Genomic DNA, 16,127 nt, shown 5'->3' on the forward strand with positions numbered 1-16,127 from the left:
ATGCGATTCGGTGCGATATGATGCGATTCAACACGATGCAAAAATAATAATACTTCAATATGGTACGACAGAGGATTTTTGTTGTATTCCTTATATGCAGCAAATCATACATTAACAAAAAAGTGCTTTACATATTTGGTTCTCTCTATAGTACTGTGCATCCCATCATGCTGTTTATTTTTTACCTTTTTTAACTTAAAAAACTCTCCAGAGTACAATTGTATAACACCTCACAGTTAAACAATTTAAGGATGCATTGCCCATGATTAAGATAAGATAAGATGGACTTTTATTAATCCCTCGTGGGGAAATGGTTTCTCTGCATTCGACCCATCCTAGTGTTAGGAGCAGTGTGCTGCCATTTTGAACGGCGCCCGGGGAGCAGTGTAGGGAACGGTGCCTTGCTCAGGGACACCTCGGTAGCACATGGTTTTGCCGGGACTTGAACTGGTGACCTTCCAGTTGCCAAAGCCAAGTCCCTATCGACTTCGCCACCACCGCCCCTTTTTAATTAACAATGTGCAAATAACAGCTACCACAGTGCAAAGCCCATACAACTGCTGCCTGATGTGCTTAACACTCATTCATAGGCTAACTCACCAGTGAGCAGAAAGCAGTGGTTTCTATATGAACAATACAAAATACAAATAACCTTTCACAAACAGGTATTTCATAACTGCTTACAGTTACAGGAAGACACTTAAACTATTATTGGCCGTCACAGGCTGCTGTAAACTACACACCACTCTCCAGGCCCGGACTGGCCATCGGGAGGACCGGGAGGTTTCCTGATGGCCTGCTAAGTGGCCTGCTGGCCTGAGGAAATTATTTTTTTATGTATTGTGAACGCAACGCTGCGCAAATGTGGGTCTGACTCTGCCTCACAGAGGGTGACTGGCCGTCTACATGATGTGGCCTGCCGACATGGCCACTTTCATGCAGATCTTACACTAACGGAGCGTCCACACTACAGCTTCAAAAAAATCTTTGAGCTGGGCGTGTCTGTAGCTTGGGGATTTTATTCAAGCAACGCGACCAACAACCAATCACATGAATCTCCCGCCCCCGACATACAAAGCAAAAACCCCCGGGGATTTTATGGGAGCAATATATATATAAATATATATATATATATATATATAAACTCCCCAAACAGGCGAAAACCTACCAGTTTCCCCCCCTGTCTCTGCCACCTCCCTCCATGCCTGGTTCCTCCGGTACTTGCGTACCATGCTGCGAATGGATCTGGCCCTTCCTACATCCAGGACATGGTTAAACCGTACACCCCAGCACGAGCTCTACGCTCTGCATCAGCCAAACGGCTCGCTGCACCTTCGCTGCGAGGGGGACCCAAGTTCCCATCAGCAAAAACATGTGGGTTTGCTATCCTGGCTCCAAAATGGTGGAATGAGCTCCCCATTGAAATCAGGACCGCAGAAAGCTTACACACCTTCCGGCGCAGACTGAAAACTCATCTCTTTCGACTCCACCTCGAGCGATAGAATGACTAACAAAGAACTGCTAACAGAGCACTTATATACTAATAAAGGACTGGCTTATCTAAAGCCAGTTGAGTAGCACTCGAAACGATTGGCTCTTTGAAACCTGATGTTCTTATATGATTCTGTTTTCTTCAAGGTTGTGTCTTCCTGGTCGAATGTACTTATTGTAACTCGCTTTGGATAAAAGCGTCAGCTAAATGCAATGTAATAATGTAATGTAATGTATCCCGGTAGGTGAAGAGGGTCTGGTCATACAAAACCGGGTGATTTGCTTCAGTGATAATTAGTTTCTCCTCCAACTTTTTTTGAAATATAGAAATGAACGGCTGGCGCTGGCTACTCCGGCGGAGACGGACTGCTATGCTACCCACAATTTAGTTTGGCGAAAAAGCGAGGCAACGTGACGTCACCCCATTCAAAGTGAATGGGCAGATTGAAGCTGTCAACGCTGTCGACGCTGTAGTGTGGCCGGCCATAAAGCCCTCGATTGGTCTATGTGTGTCATTCAAGCTCGGGAGGGTATGTGTGGCGCGAGAGAGCGAGAGAGAAAGCGCGCGCACCGGTTACGTGTATTGTTGCTGTCAGACTGAGAGACTGATAACTACAGCTCAGGTGAGGTAAAGTACTCTGAGTGTTTAGATAGTTAACTTAGTCCAAGTTCTCTGTGGGTCTCAAACGGTTTGGTCACCATTTATGTAAACACATATTTTACTGGGTTTTCTTTGGAAGTTTTTCCTTGTACGATGTGAGGGTCTAAGGACAGAGGGTCTAAGGACAGAGGGTCTAAGGACAGAGGGTGTCGTATTGTCATACTGATATTCTGTACACACTGTGAAGACCACTGAGACAAATGTAACATTTGTGATATTGGGCTATATAAATAAACATTGATTGATTGATTGATTGATTGATTGATTGATTGATTGATTGATTGATTGATTGATTGATTGATTGATTGATTGATTGATATTTTCATTTGAAGGGGAGGTGATTAGTAAAATATGGATGAATAATACAAAAAATGTTAACTAGGTGAAAAAAGGTAAGATAAACTTTAAAAACTTGTTGTGAGCTAAAACGAGTCTTTGCTGCTGCCATCGTATAATATCCTCTCATCCTGTCAGCACTCATCAGAGACGATCTTTGATCTTTGCTTCGCACTACGGAGGCCGAGAGTCTCAGTTATCAACACACATGGAAGTCGAGGAGAAAGAGAAACACAGCACACAATACCTACACATCAAACGTTTGGCAACACTTTGGATTTTTCAAGAAAGACGGACAACTTGAAACATCGCTCGGAAATTGTAAACGATGCCGAGCCGCTTTAAAGTACACAAGTAGTACGAGGAATTTAGCGACGCACATAAAGAGGCAACATGGGGTCTGCGGCTGAAAAGAGAAACCTGAAAGTTAGACTATGAGTTCAATCACTCAGTGAGGTGTTCTGTCAGAGAGAGTGGCAGGGCCAGACTGGGACAATAAGTCAGGCCGGGAATTATACACCCAGCCAGGCCACTACCAGTTTTCTTTTGTGCCATTTTCCTGGATTTATTTGTCAATATTTACAGCGTTGCTGCCCATAGTGATAGCCCTAAACTTTAAATCTACTACCCCAGAATAAACATATGGACATGGGTTACTATTTAAAAAAAAAAAAAAATTGCAAATCTATCGCTATTGGGTAATCCCACTGCACGTGTGCAGCACTGACAGACTTAATCCACGCCCACCTATGACGTGGGCCCCACCTACGGACTCACTTCTGTATAAATAGGAAGTAGTCCCTACAATCTGCTCCCACTCAAACAGCTTTTCTTCAGCTATTCGCGGAGCCAGTGGGGCCCGAACCTTAGAGGGCTGCGCCTATACTCATAGAAGCTGGGTTACAGTATGTAACCCCAGTACTATTTCGTATAAGGCTTTGCCCTCTAAGGCTATCGCTGTTGGGTTAAGGGCGAAGCAGGATGTAGTCCACGCCCCACTGGTCCGTCCGTTACCAGAAGCACAACACACACCTACTCAGTTAATAACCCATGTCCATTTTGCCGTGCGTAATGGAGCATCACATTCCCAGGGAATATAGCATTTAAAAAAATGAATATTCTCCATACGGGAAAGAAGGTAGGCTAAATAGGCTACCTGTAAAAAGTAGAGACCAAAGTCCCACTTGTTAAAACGATCAAAGAGGGGGGAAAGGGCAGCTCTCTAAGTGCCGACAGGCAGGAGACAGCCCGTGTGACAGGCGCTGTGCCGACAGAGGCTGCCCTATTGAGCGCTCTCTGTAATGCACAAACAGACGAGCTGCGTAAAGCAGCCGTGCGTGCAATATAGCATGACAGCGCGCGCACGGGACGGAGGAGATGAGATGTGGCTTCCTCCTCTGATGTGTGAGGAGGAGGAAAGAAGCCATCCAAAGATCTAAAAGAGCTTTGGCATAAAAGCCGGGTCAGGGCGCAAAACAGCTGAGCTACCATCTCCTTGGATCTGGAGACATGACGGAGCCACAGAGAGAGAGCAGACACATCACTCACCCTTTAGCTGATGTCAGAGCCAAGAGCAGAGCTACTTTGGCTGACAAAAACTTCAGGGGACCTGATCTAATCAATCAATCAATCAATGTTTATTTATACAGCCCAATATCACAAATGTTACATTTGTCTCAGTGGTCTTCACAGTGTGTACAGAATATCAGTATGACAATACGACACCCACTGTCCTTAGACCCTCACATCGTACAAGGAAAAACTTCCGGAGAAAACCCACAGTTTAAAAGGAAAATGGGAGAAACCTCAGGGAGAGCAACAGAGGAGGGATCTCTCTCCCAGGACGGACAGACGTGCAATAGATGCCGTGTGTAAATTGAAAAGATAATACATTTGCAACATAGGTAGTCCAGATGTTTGGAAATGCATGTGTGTATAATAGGAAGATGAATCCACGAGGATATCCATCCAGGACCGATGATCCAGGACCACAGCCACGACTCAAGATCCAGTGCTCGCGATCCAGGACACAGGACCGCAGGATCATCCATGACTCCGGATCCCGGCGTATATAGACACCAAAAAGAAAGACATTTGGGGAAGCTGGGTTAATCGGAACATGAGAGTACACAGGTATAGACAGAGAGAAGTAAGAAGTAAGATGTCCCCCGACAAACTAAGCCTATATCAGCAAAACTAGGGGCTGAATCTAATCAGCCCTAACTATAAGCTTTATCAAAAAAGGAAGGTCTTAAGCGCACTCTTAAAAACGGATAGGGTGTCTGCCGCCCGAACACAAACTGGAAGCTGATTCCACAAATGTGGAGCTTGATAAGAAAAGGCTCTGGCTCCCATTGTACTTTTAGAGACTCTAGGAACGACCAACAACCCTGCATTCTTGGAACACAATGCCCTAGTAGGACAGTAGGGTATAATGAGTTCTTTAAGGTAAGATGGCGCCTGCCCATTAAGGGCTTTCTAGGCGAGAAGAAGAATTTTAAATTCTATCCTGTGTTCTATAGGGAGCCAGTGTAAGGCAGCCAGAACAGGAGTAATGTGGTCCCTTTTCCTAACTCTGGTTAGTACACGAGCCGCAGCATTTTGAATCAGCTGAAGCGACTTGACTGACTTCTTGGTACTCCCTGATAATAAGGAGTTACAATAATCCAGCATTGAAGTAACAAATGCATGGACTAGTTTCTCTGCATCGTTTTGAGGCAAGATATGCCTGATTTTTGCAATGTTACGTAGATGGAAGTAGGCGGTCCTTGAAATTGATTTTATGTGGGCGTTAAAGGATAAATCCTGATCAAATATAACACCAAGATTCCTTACAGTCTCACTGGAAGCCAAATGAATGCCATCCATAGTTAGTATATCTTTAGATAATTTGTTTCGTAGATTCTTCGGGCCAAGTACAATAACTTCAGTTTTGTTCGTGTTTAACATCAAAAAGTTTAAGGTCATCCACGTTTTTAAGTCCTTAAGGCAGTCTTGAATTTTATTTAGATGATTAATTTCATCAGACTTGATTGATAAATATAGTTGAGTATCATCCGCATAACAATGAAAGTTTACAGAATGATTCCTTATAATATTGCCTAACGGAAGCATATATAATGTGAACAAAATAGGTCCGAGCACTGAGCCCTGTGGCACTCCATGGCTAACTTTGGTTTGCGTGGAAGATTCATCGTTAACACGTACAAACTGAGAGCGTTCAGATAGATAGGACCTAAACCAGCCTAAAAGCAGTTCCCTGTATGCCAACTAAGTGCTCTAGTCTTTGCAATAGGATATCATGGTCGATAGTATCAAATGCAGCACTGAGATCGAGCAAAACAAGAATAGAGACAAGTCCCTTGTCTGAGGCTATTAGAATGTCATTTGTGACTTTAACCAGAGCTGTCTCTGTGCTATGATGTGTTCTAAAGCCAGACTGAAAATCTTCAAATAAATCATTGTTTTTTAAGTAATCACACAAATGTTTTGCGACCGCTTTCTCAAGAATCTTTGAGAGGAACGGAAGATTAGAAATAGGTCTATAGTTGGCTAAAACCTCTGGATCGAGGTTGTGCTTTTTAAGAAGCGGTTGTATCACTGCTACTTTGAATGATTGTGGAACATAGCCTGATAATAAAGACATATTCATAATATTTAATAAAGAAGTGCTAATTAATGGAAACACTTCCTTCAACAGCTTAGTTGGAATTGGGTCTAACATGCACGTTGATGGTTTAGAAGAGAGAATCATTGAATGTAATTGTTCAAGGTTTATGGCTGAAAAGCATTCTAGTTTACTATCTAGTGTAATATTAGAACTTACGTTTCCGGGAGCTGTTGATAACACTATACTGGTCAAAGGCAAGAGGTCATTAATTTTGTTTCTAAGAGTAACAATTTTATCGTTAAAAAAGCACATAAAATCATTACTACTGAGTGCTATGGGAATAGAAGGCTCAATGGAGCTGTGGCTCTCTGTCAGCCTGGCTACAGTGCTGAAAATAAATCTTGCATTATTCTTATTCTCATCTATTAATGAAGAGTAGTAGGCTGCTCTCGCTTTACGCAGTGCAGCGTAAAGCGACATGCACGTTCCTCACTCTGAAACGTGCATTTTTTCTTTATTGGGGGGGTCTGGGGGGGTCCGAAAACCAGTCAGTATCTGGTGTGAGGGGTAGGGTTAGGGTTAGGTTGGGGACGAGCGCAGGGCTCTGCGTGGTGCACTGGCTCTCGGTAGATAGGTGTTTAAAAAAACATTAAAAACCTCCGTAAACATAAACCTTATAAAAACCCTTTTAAAAGCATCATAAAAGCTCCGTAAGGACACGACCGTTTCAAGAGAATGGTTAAAAAGTGCAGAGCGGAGCTGGACCACGGAACGGCGCAGAGTATGTTAAAAAGAAGATCTCCCCGTCCCAGGATCTCTGGAGAGGTGTGTGTGTGTGTGTGTGTGTGTGTGTGTGTGTGTGTGTGTGTGTGTGTGTGTGTGTGCGTGCGTGCGTGCGTGCGTGCGTGCGTGCGTGCGTGTGCGCGTGTGCGCGTGCACGTGCGCGTGCGGAGCTTGTCCCAATGGAATCTGTAAAAGACCCTAAATGATAGGGGGATATAAATTGGCCAATTTAAAAGTGATTCCAGTTCTATTAGTAAAAGCCATGCATAAAAAACATTTAGAAGTGTAAGTGCAGTTAAAACACAAGTGCAATGATAAAGATACAAATAATTAAAACAATCTCCCCAGTAATATTAATTTAAAAAGTAAAGGGAGTGTTAAAATTAACTAAAAAAGGATGGCCACCGGGTTAGTAAAATCGTGTAAAATGAACTGGATGTCACTGAAAAACAGAAACCACTAAAATCAAGGTCGGGTAAGTTTAAAAGATTCCAAAGGGCAGGTGTTTTTTGGCCCTGTTTATTTAAAAGGGTAGCAGGTAGGTGAAGAGTTTCTCTCTGCGGGTGGTTTTCTGGCCTCCAGGTAATAAAATAATTTAAAATAAATATAAATAAACAAATAAAAGCGTCCCTCCTCATGTGGCTTTGATCATTTTCAGATAAAAACATACACATATATACATTAGAAATATAAAACATGTAAGAAGTAATAAAAACATAAATATGAACACCATTAAGATAGATAAGATAGTGCTAAAAACATGCGATAAAAATGTAGCACACCAATAAAAAAAGTCCAGATGAGGAGGATCTATAAATAATTAATAAATAAATATAAGTGCTAAAATACGTGGAGGGCGGATTAAAACAGGCTGACACACCCGCAGAGAAGGGAATTAAAATCACCCATCTGCAGGGGAGAGACCCCGGGGGGGGGAGGAGATCACACAGGTTAAAACATGTTTAAGTGGTGGGAGGCGGACCCATCAATTGTATTTTTCATTTAGTCCGCCCGGGTCAATGGTGCCCAGGCGATGGATCCACCTCCGCTCCGCCGCTCGCCTCTGGCCCGTGCTCCAGCCGCTGTTGCTCTCCAGGCCCATAGACTGTACATTCTGGAGGCCATGGAATTTAAAATGGTTGTTTAAAACGCTCGTGCCGTCCCCGTCTCTAATTCTATATTGATGTTGTTTAATTCTGAGGCTGATCTCATTGCGCGTTTCCCCCACATAGAGTCTCTGGCAGGCCTTGCACCTAATTTCATAAATAGCGTTTTTTGTGTTAGGTGTCAAGGCCTGCCGTACATTGCTCCCCTCTCGAGAGAAGGGATTGAAAACGTGGGGGAGGCGAACGAAACCAACCTCAGAGACCCGAGGCGCCTCCCTAGTTTGAATGCTTTTACTCAGTTTGGTATGGACCAGGAGGTCCTGGAGATTTTTGTTACGCCGGTAGGCAGAGATCAGCCGGCACGGCCGCAGCGCGTCACAGTCACCCCTGGCCCCCTCAAAATTGGCCTTTAGTTTGCCTAAAAGGCTGGTCAGGCTCCCTGAGTAGGTTGTGATGAGGGGGACCAGGGTAGGGCCGGACGGCCGGGCGGAGATGTCTTTGTATTTCTCTATGAAGGTGCGGCTGACCTCCGCCTTAATGCTAGGGTTAGGGGTAGGGTTAGGGTTAGGGTAATGTTGTGAATCGAGTGGCCTGTGTTCGTCGTCCATAACATACGCCTGCCCATACCATAACCCCACCATCACCATGGGCCACTCGATTCACAACATTACCCCAACCCTAACCCTACCCCTCACACCCGATACTGACTGGTTTTCGGACCCCCCCCAGACCCCCCCCAATAAAGCAAAACTGCACGTTTCAGAGTGGCCTTTTATTGTGGCCAGCCTAAGGCACACCTGTGCAATAATCATGCTGTCTAATCAGCATCGTGATATGCCACACCTGTGAGGTGGGATGGATTATCTCGGCAAAGGAGAAGTGCTCACTATCACAGATTTTTTCAGATTTGTGAACAATATCTGAGAGAAATGGTTATTTTGTGTATATAGAAAATGTTTTAGATCTTTGAGTTCATCTAAAAAAAATGGGAGCAAAAACAAAAGTGTTGCATTTATATGATACGCTTGGAAATGTAACTTTAAGCATCAGTTTGCACTTTAAAGCAGATGTGTATCGTTGTATTAGCGTTAAACTGTGGAATTATTTTCGATTTAAAGGGCTGTATGAACATCTTTAGGTTCAAGAAAATGTATGAAGAAAGAATAATTAAACAGTACGAAGATGTCAGGTAACCTGTTTTGCTGATTGTAGATTGTTGTGTTGACTTTTAATTGTGTTATTGGTTTCATGTTACTCATTTTATTGTATCTGCTCCTTTCCATCATGGGTCATTGTTAATTGATAGTTTAATAGTATTTAATCTATTTATGCCTTTAAAGGCCTACACTTTAATTTGGCTTTTAAGTTATTCTTGTTTTTTTCAGTCCTGTGTTTTTATTTAGGTTTGTGAACCAATTGATGTTACATACATTTAAGGTCCAATACAAATACAAATGTATTCACTGGAAAAGAGCTGGGCAGGGTTTTGAGGTGAATGGTTTAAAAAAAAAAAGTAGGTTTCTCCAATGTTATCCATGAGAACCAAAGTGTCACAAAACAAGTAGAAATCTCATATTCTAAGTTCATCAACCGGAACATTAGCCAAGTCATTAGACACATTTCAGGTTGATACATTTTTATTTGATGTGCAGTTGTTTAAAGACAATGGACGTGTATGACAAGTCTTAAATATATAGCATCATTTCATTACTTAAAAAAAGGAATTCTATGTACAAAATCACACCCCGAAAAATGAGGTGATCCTTGGAATTTACCACTCCACAATAAGAGTTAGTCCATATGCTTTAATCTATAGCATATACATATGAATCTATCTCTGTCTCAGCAATCTCACATGGAAGTTAACAACACACACACACACACACACACACACACACACACACACACACACACACAACACACACACACACACACACACACACACACACACAATCAGGACATGTGTTGGAAACATTGTAACACAAAGCACAGGTAACAGAGAACACAGCCACTATAGTCAATAATGGATATGTCTTTGGTCATTCAGTTCTTCATCATTATTTCAATTGTCCATATTTTACATCACTACTGATCCTCGTCTATATGACAAACCATCACCCTCTGTGGAGAGGACATAATAATTAAGTTAAGGAGTTTCAGTGAAATCTCTCTGGCCACAGTCTAACAGCGTACTGTTGTAACACACCTCATGTGTAGACAAACTGATGTCATTGTGGCAGTGGGCTTAAAGTGCAAGCGAGTGTTTTGCTGAGTTGGGTAGAGGGGGGCAGGAGCACACCCAGCTGACAGGCAGGTGGTGGATCTAGGGAGGGCTGGTGCAATGTCTGTCCCCAGTGTGCCAGGCGAGGGGGGGTGGAGCCTCAGCGCCTGAAGGTGTGGATGTGGTTGTGGAGGCTGACTGACGGGCTGAAGGTGTGGATGTCGTTGTGGAGGCTGACTGCCGGGCTGGAGGGAGCGCTGTACGGACCACAGCTGGTGGTGCAGCTGCAGCGCTGGATCCACATCACGTTCCTGTAGAAGCCCTCTACATCGGGGCAGTGGAAGCGCAGCCGCACGGTATGGGACAGGGAGGGGCTGCAGCAGCGGCCATCGCTGCATGTCCCACAGCTGCGGGGCCGATACCGGTGTATCGTGGAGCATCCAGCGAAGGAGATTCTGACCGGCTCCTGGGGGCGGGTAGTCCGTTGACACTTCTTCCCCTTCTAGATGAAAGAAACAGAGCCACCTTTAATGCGACATCATGAGATTTCTGTTGAATTTTCCTGAAGGAACTATGCAGTGTTCATTAGTTTGGTTATTCATTTTCCATAATATGTGAAAACGACCTCACCTAAAGTACGCTTGAGAAGACGCTTGCTCTTCTGATGTCATTATTATGTTAAGGTGTTGGAAGCAAGACAAAGACTCGAGGCAAAAGAGAACGCAACAGATACATATTGCAAATGTAATCTTTCTGTGTTGTTGGATGCAAGAATCCCAAAAAGATGTCTCCAAATTCAATGCTATTGCATACTGCTGTTAAAAATGAACGAATATAGTTAAATGTGATAATAAGCAAGGACTCACCTAAACAAAATATCATTTTGACTAACAGAAGGTGATATGTAGGTAGTCTGTGCAAGCAGCTAATGACAACTATTACTTTTGTTGTTGTTAGACAGCAAACTCGAGTGGCCGTTATGAGCAAAGAATGAAGTCAGGGGTAGCTTTATAAACAGTGTTGTGAAGAGAATGGGATGGATGGATAGTTCAACACTTAGCTCAACATCCTTCCTGGGTTTTTCTTTAGCATACCTTGTTAGCTACAGGAAGCTGAGGCTCACATTGCCGGACCTGACACAGTCTGCTCTCCCTCAACAGCTGACAGTCCCGGTTTTCATTGGTCACTCGGCTCGAGATGCCCATCCCACATGTGGTGGAGCACTCGGTCCACTCTGTGGTTTGTGGGAAACAGCTGGATTGGGGTAACTCCTCAGACATGGGAAAGGACACCATCTCTGTTGGAAAGCCAAATAGCAAAGGCAATGAGGTACAATCAAACAATAAACAAAACTGTCATCCATTTGTTCATTTGTTCATTATTCCCGGATTATATGATCCTTATGTGGTGCTATATTTTGCCCAAAAAGCTGAGGTTTGTGTCATAAGTCTTAAGCTTAATATCTCTCTGAAATCAGTTGGATTCAAAACCAGTTTTTCTTGGAATTTGCTTAACCATGCAACTGTTTCATATTCTAGAAAATTGTGTGTTCAGGCAGTCTGACGTTTGGTCCCTCTCCTGCCTCCACATGAAACATCTCCTTCAGACCAGGTCAGTGTTAGATGTGGGCATCAGGAGAAGCATCGCTGTGATGTTTACCTCTAAACATTGCTCTCCCAGTGGCAGCTCGGTGCCAAGGCTGGAGCGGGGCCTGCAGCAGGGCACTGATGTGGTTGGGGGGCCGCTGGCTGTCTGGCAGGGAGGTGTGTGTCGGCTCGTCTGGCTCCTCATCGATGTGGTTGTTGTCGTCACACACCCACTCCTCACAGCAGCCCCTCTCCGGGCTGACCAGCCGGGGTCGCGCACAGTGCCAGGTAGACAGCAGCACCTGGGGGGGGCAGAGGGGCATGCAGCCCACCACCCGGTCCATGCAGGTGCACTGGTGCTCGCAGCTGGGCTGGAAGTCCTCTCCATGCTGGTACACCCGGCCCCCGAACTCACAGGGCAAACCCTGGGCCTCCGCTGTCAACACACACACACAAGCAAAAACAGGAACAGGAAACACAGTTGAGAGGAGAGCCCTTTGACTTCATAGAACGACAAAGCATGTGTTTGTACATAAACTCATTAAAAAAAATCAACATGTTTTTCTGGTTTTGTCAGTGATTTTCTGTGGGAAAATCGTCTCTGTTGTCTCATCTTCAGGTGAAACATTTCAATGATTAGAATTGTTATAAATGTCAATACAAATGTTACTATTTCCTGTTTCAATTTGGCTCTAAATGTACTTCTCCTGTAGCACACAACCTCAGCTGAGTGTGTAGGACCTCAAACAAGTTCAAGGGACAGGAGTTATGGATGAGGGCGTGGCCTAAGTATAGGGGGTGGGGCAGATAATGTATATTTACTCACTATAACATCTTCATCGGTACACAGTTAACAGCAATTTTTGGACTATAGCTTAACAATGTGCCCCCACTCACCTCGACACAGCCCCCTCTCCGGGTCTCCTCCGGCCCCCAGGTGGCAGCGCAGCCCCTTGATGTGATCGCAGGGTTGGGTGGCACTGCAGTCCTCATTGAACTGCCGAGCGCAGACCTTACAGCAGCCACAGCGGTCGCTCACCCAGCTGATGCCCGCCGGGCAGGGCTGGGGCGAGGGGGGGCAGGTGCACTGAGCGGGACACCCACTGTCTGCCTGAGGAGCAGGTCAGAGGTAAGCATGTGAGACAAGGAGAGGGTGTGCTTCAAAAAAGAAAAAAAAAGAGGACAATTCATCCAATATACACTGAGCAAAAATATAAACGCAACACTTTTGTTTTTGCTCCCATTTTTCATGCGATGAACTCTAAGATCTAAAACATTTTCTATATACACAAAATAACCATTTCTCTCAAATATTGTTCACAAATCTGAAAAAATCTGTGATAGTGAGCACTTCTCCTTTGCCGAGATAATCCATCCCACCTCACAGGTGTGGCATATCAAGATGCTGATTAGACAGCATGATTATTGCACAGGTGTGCCTTAGGCTGGCCACAATAAAAGGCCACTCTGAAACGTGCAGTTTTGCTTTATTGGGGGGGTCTGGGGGGGGTCCGAAAACCAGGCAGTATCTGGTGTGACCACCATTTGCCTCACGCAGTGCAACACATCTCCTTGGCATAGAGTTGATCAGGTTGTTGATTGTGGCCTGTGGAATGTTGGTCCACTCCTCTTCAATGGCTGTGCCAAGCTGCTGGATATTGGCAGGAACTGGAACACGCTGTCGTATACGCCGATCCAGAGCATCCCAAACATGCTCAATGGGTGACATGTCCGGTGAGTATGCTGGCCATGCAAGAACTGGGATGTTTTCAGCCTCCAGGAATTGTGTACAGATCCTTGCAACATGGGGCCGTGCATTATCATGCTGCAACATGAGGTGATGGTCGTGGATGAATGGCACAACAATGGGCCTCAGGATCTCCTCACGGTATCTCTGTGCATTCACAATGCCATCAATAAAATGCACCTGTGTTCGTCATCCATAACATACGCCTGCCCATAACATACCCCCACCACCACCACCATGGGCCACTCGATTCACAACATTGACATCAGAAAACCGCTCACCCACACGACGCCACACACGCTGTCTGCCATCTGCCCTGAACAGTGAAAACCGGGATTCATCCGTGAAGAGAACACCTCTCCAACGTGCCAGACACCATCGAATGTGAGCATTTGCCCACTCAAGTCGGTTACGACGACGAACCGGAGTCAGGTGGAGACCCCGATGAGGACGACGAGCATGCAGATGAGCTTCCCTGAGACGGTTTCTGACAGCAGAAATTCTTTGGTTATGCAAACCCATTGTTGCAGCAGCTGTCCGAGTGGCTGCTCTCAGACCATCTTGGAGGTGAACATGCTGGATGTGGAGGTCCTGGGCTGGTGTGGTTACACGTGGTCTGCGGTTGTGAGGCCGGTTGGATGTACTGCCAAATTCTCTGAAACGCCTTTGGAGACGGCTTGTGGTAGAGAAATGAACATTCAATTCACGGGCAACAGCTCTGGTGGACATTCCTGCTGTCAGCATGCCAATTGCATGCTCCCTCAAAACTTGCGACATCTGTGGCATTGTGCTGTGTGATAAAACTGAACATTTCAGAGTGGCCTTTTATTGTGGCCAGCCTAAGGCACACCTGTGTAATAATCATGCTGTCTAATCAGCATCTTGATATGCCACACCTGTGAAGTGGGATGGATTATCTCGGCAAAGGAGAAGTGCTCACTATCACAGATTGTTTCAGATTTGTGAACAATATTTGAGATAAATGGTTATTTTGTGTTTATAGAAAATGTTTTAGATCTTTGAGTTCATCTCATGAAAAATGGGAGCAAAAACAAAAGTGTTGCATTTATATTTTTGCTCAGTGTAGATGATGGTGCCATGTGAAAATGTATTTGAGTTCTGACAATAGAGTCAGAATTTAGCAAATAAAGCAGGAACTTAGAATTCATTTAAAAAATATATTTGTCTGAACCCAAATACATTTAAATTACATCAATTAATATTAAATATAATGACTAAACAATATCACATTTTACACAAAGAAATGATTAAAGAGAATAGAGAAATCAGAGCCACATGGCAGATGCTCACCATCACTGCAGCGCTGCCCAGCACAAACAGGCTGGAGAGGATCTGCTGCAGGGTCACAGCGCTGAGCATCCTGAATACAGGGACAAAAAGGTAGAACCTTCCAAAGGTATAAAGAACTGTAGAAGTTAGAAGATGTTCAGGTCGACCGTCCAAAGTCCAGAGAGAAGGACGTTTGCTTTATGAGCTCCAGGATGAAATGTATCCACAGTCTGTGCACCAGAGGTACACACCCGTCTGCTCGACAGTGTGCTGCTGTTGGCACAGGTCAGCTCAACTCTACTCACAGAGCGCCTTCTCCAACTACTTATAGACACACATGCCCCCGCCCCTGCTGTGATATCACTGACTCTCCCCTTCAAGAAAGCTGGAGTGTCCAGAGGGCGGTGCTGCTGTTTGTTGGTATGAAGTCCTGACAGAGTATCCTCAGATCACGTTGTTATTGTGGACTGGCAAACTGTACGTCAGGCTTTGAGAACCTAGCACAGTAGTAATGGAAAGCAGCTTTCAGGTGGGGAATCCCACGCCGTGATGGTGGAGTGTGGAGGAAGTGGTGAAGTTCCTGTGAACAAGTCTTCCACTCTGTCCTCCCTGCTGCTGCGGGACACCGTGCTCAGGACATCCTGTGTTCTCTCCATCTCTTTCCGAATGGGCCGCATTCCAGGAAATACAGGCCTGTCCTCAGGTTCCCATGATTGGTAGGAAAAACGGCATTCCCATTGTCATCCCAGGAGCCCATAAAAAAGTGTTTTGTTGGAGAGCAGGAAGGTCTGCACATTAAGCGTTGGCTTGTGCTGTTGTGAAACATGGGAAATGTAATTTGGCACATTTGATAAGGCTGCTGAAGGTCTCCCTGAAAAACATGGTGCATCCTTCACAGTCTGTTGACAATACAACCGATCTGTCGAAACAAAAGTAACTTATACATGTAAATATCATAGTTACAAAATATCATGAATATGATGCAGGGATTACTCATGGCATAATTACAGAAGAAGTAGCAGCTCCTGTCTGTGGGACCTTTGATCAGGAAACACTGTAGTACAACATGGTTCCAAGTTGTCAAGGGAATATGAATGCTCAAACTCCCAACAGTTCAATTATATAGAAATAAGATGTATAGCTGTGTGCTATATTCAATAGCTGAAGAACTGCATCAATGCTCTGGGCTGTAGCAGTGCCCCCCCCCCCCCCTGCAGTGTTTTCACTGACACACCCTTCGAGGACTCTGCCACCTCAGTGTAGCCAGCTGAGTGCAGGAAATAGAACAGAAGCTGC

At 44.7% G+C, this 16,127-nt stretch overlaps 1 protein-coding gene across 1 annotated transcript; it reads right to left on the bottom strand.

The window, feature by feature from the left end:
• Positions 1–9,606: 9,606 nt before the first annotated feature.
• On the bottom strand, positions 9,607–15,414 carry ccn1l2 (cellular communication network factor 1, like 2). Its single transcript, XM_034092071.2, has 5 exons — positions 14,853–15,414; positions 12,692–12,905; positions 11,868–12,230; positions 11,303–11,505; positions 9,607–10,710 (listed from the first exon to the last, which is right to left on the bottom strand). The coding sequence occupies exons 1-5, from the start codon at positions 14,919–14,921 to the stop codon at positions 10,369–10,371; spliced, it is 1,191 nt and encodes a 396-aa protein (XP_033947962.1). The 5' UTR covers positions 14,922–15,414; the 3' UTR covers positions 9,607–10,368.
• Between the last annotated feature and the right edge of the window lie 713 nt (positions 15,415–16,127).

Source organism: Pseudochaenichthys georgianus, chromosome 9, assembly GCF_902827115.2.
Source record: "Pseudochaenichthys georgianus chromosome 9, fPseGeo1.2, whole genome shotgun sequence".
In the NCBI taxonomy this organism is placed as follows: Eukaryota; Metazoa; Chordata; class Actinopteri; order Perciformes; family Channichthyidae; genus Pseudochaenichthys; species Pseudochaenichthys georgianus.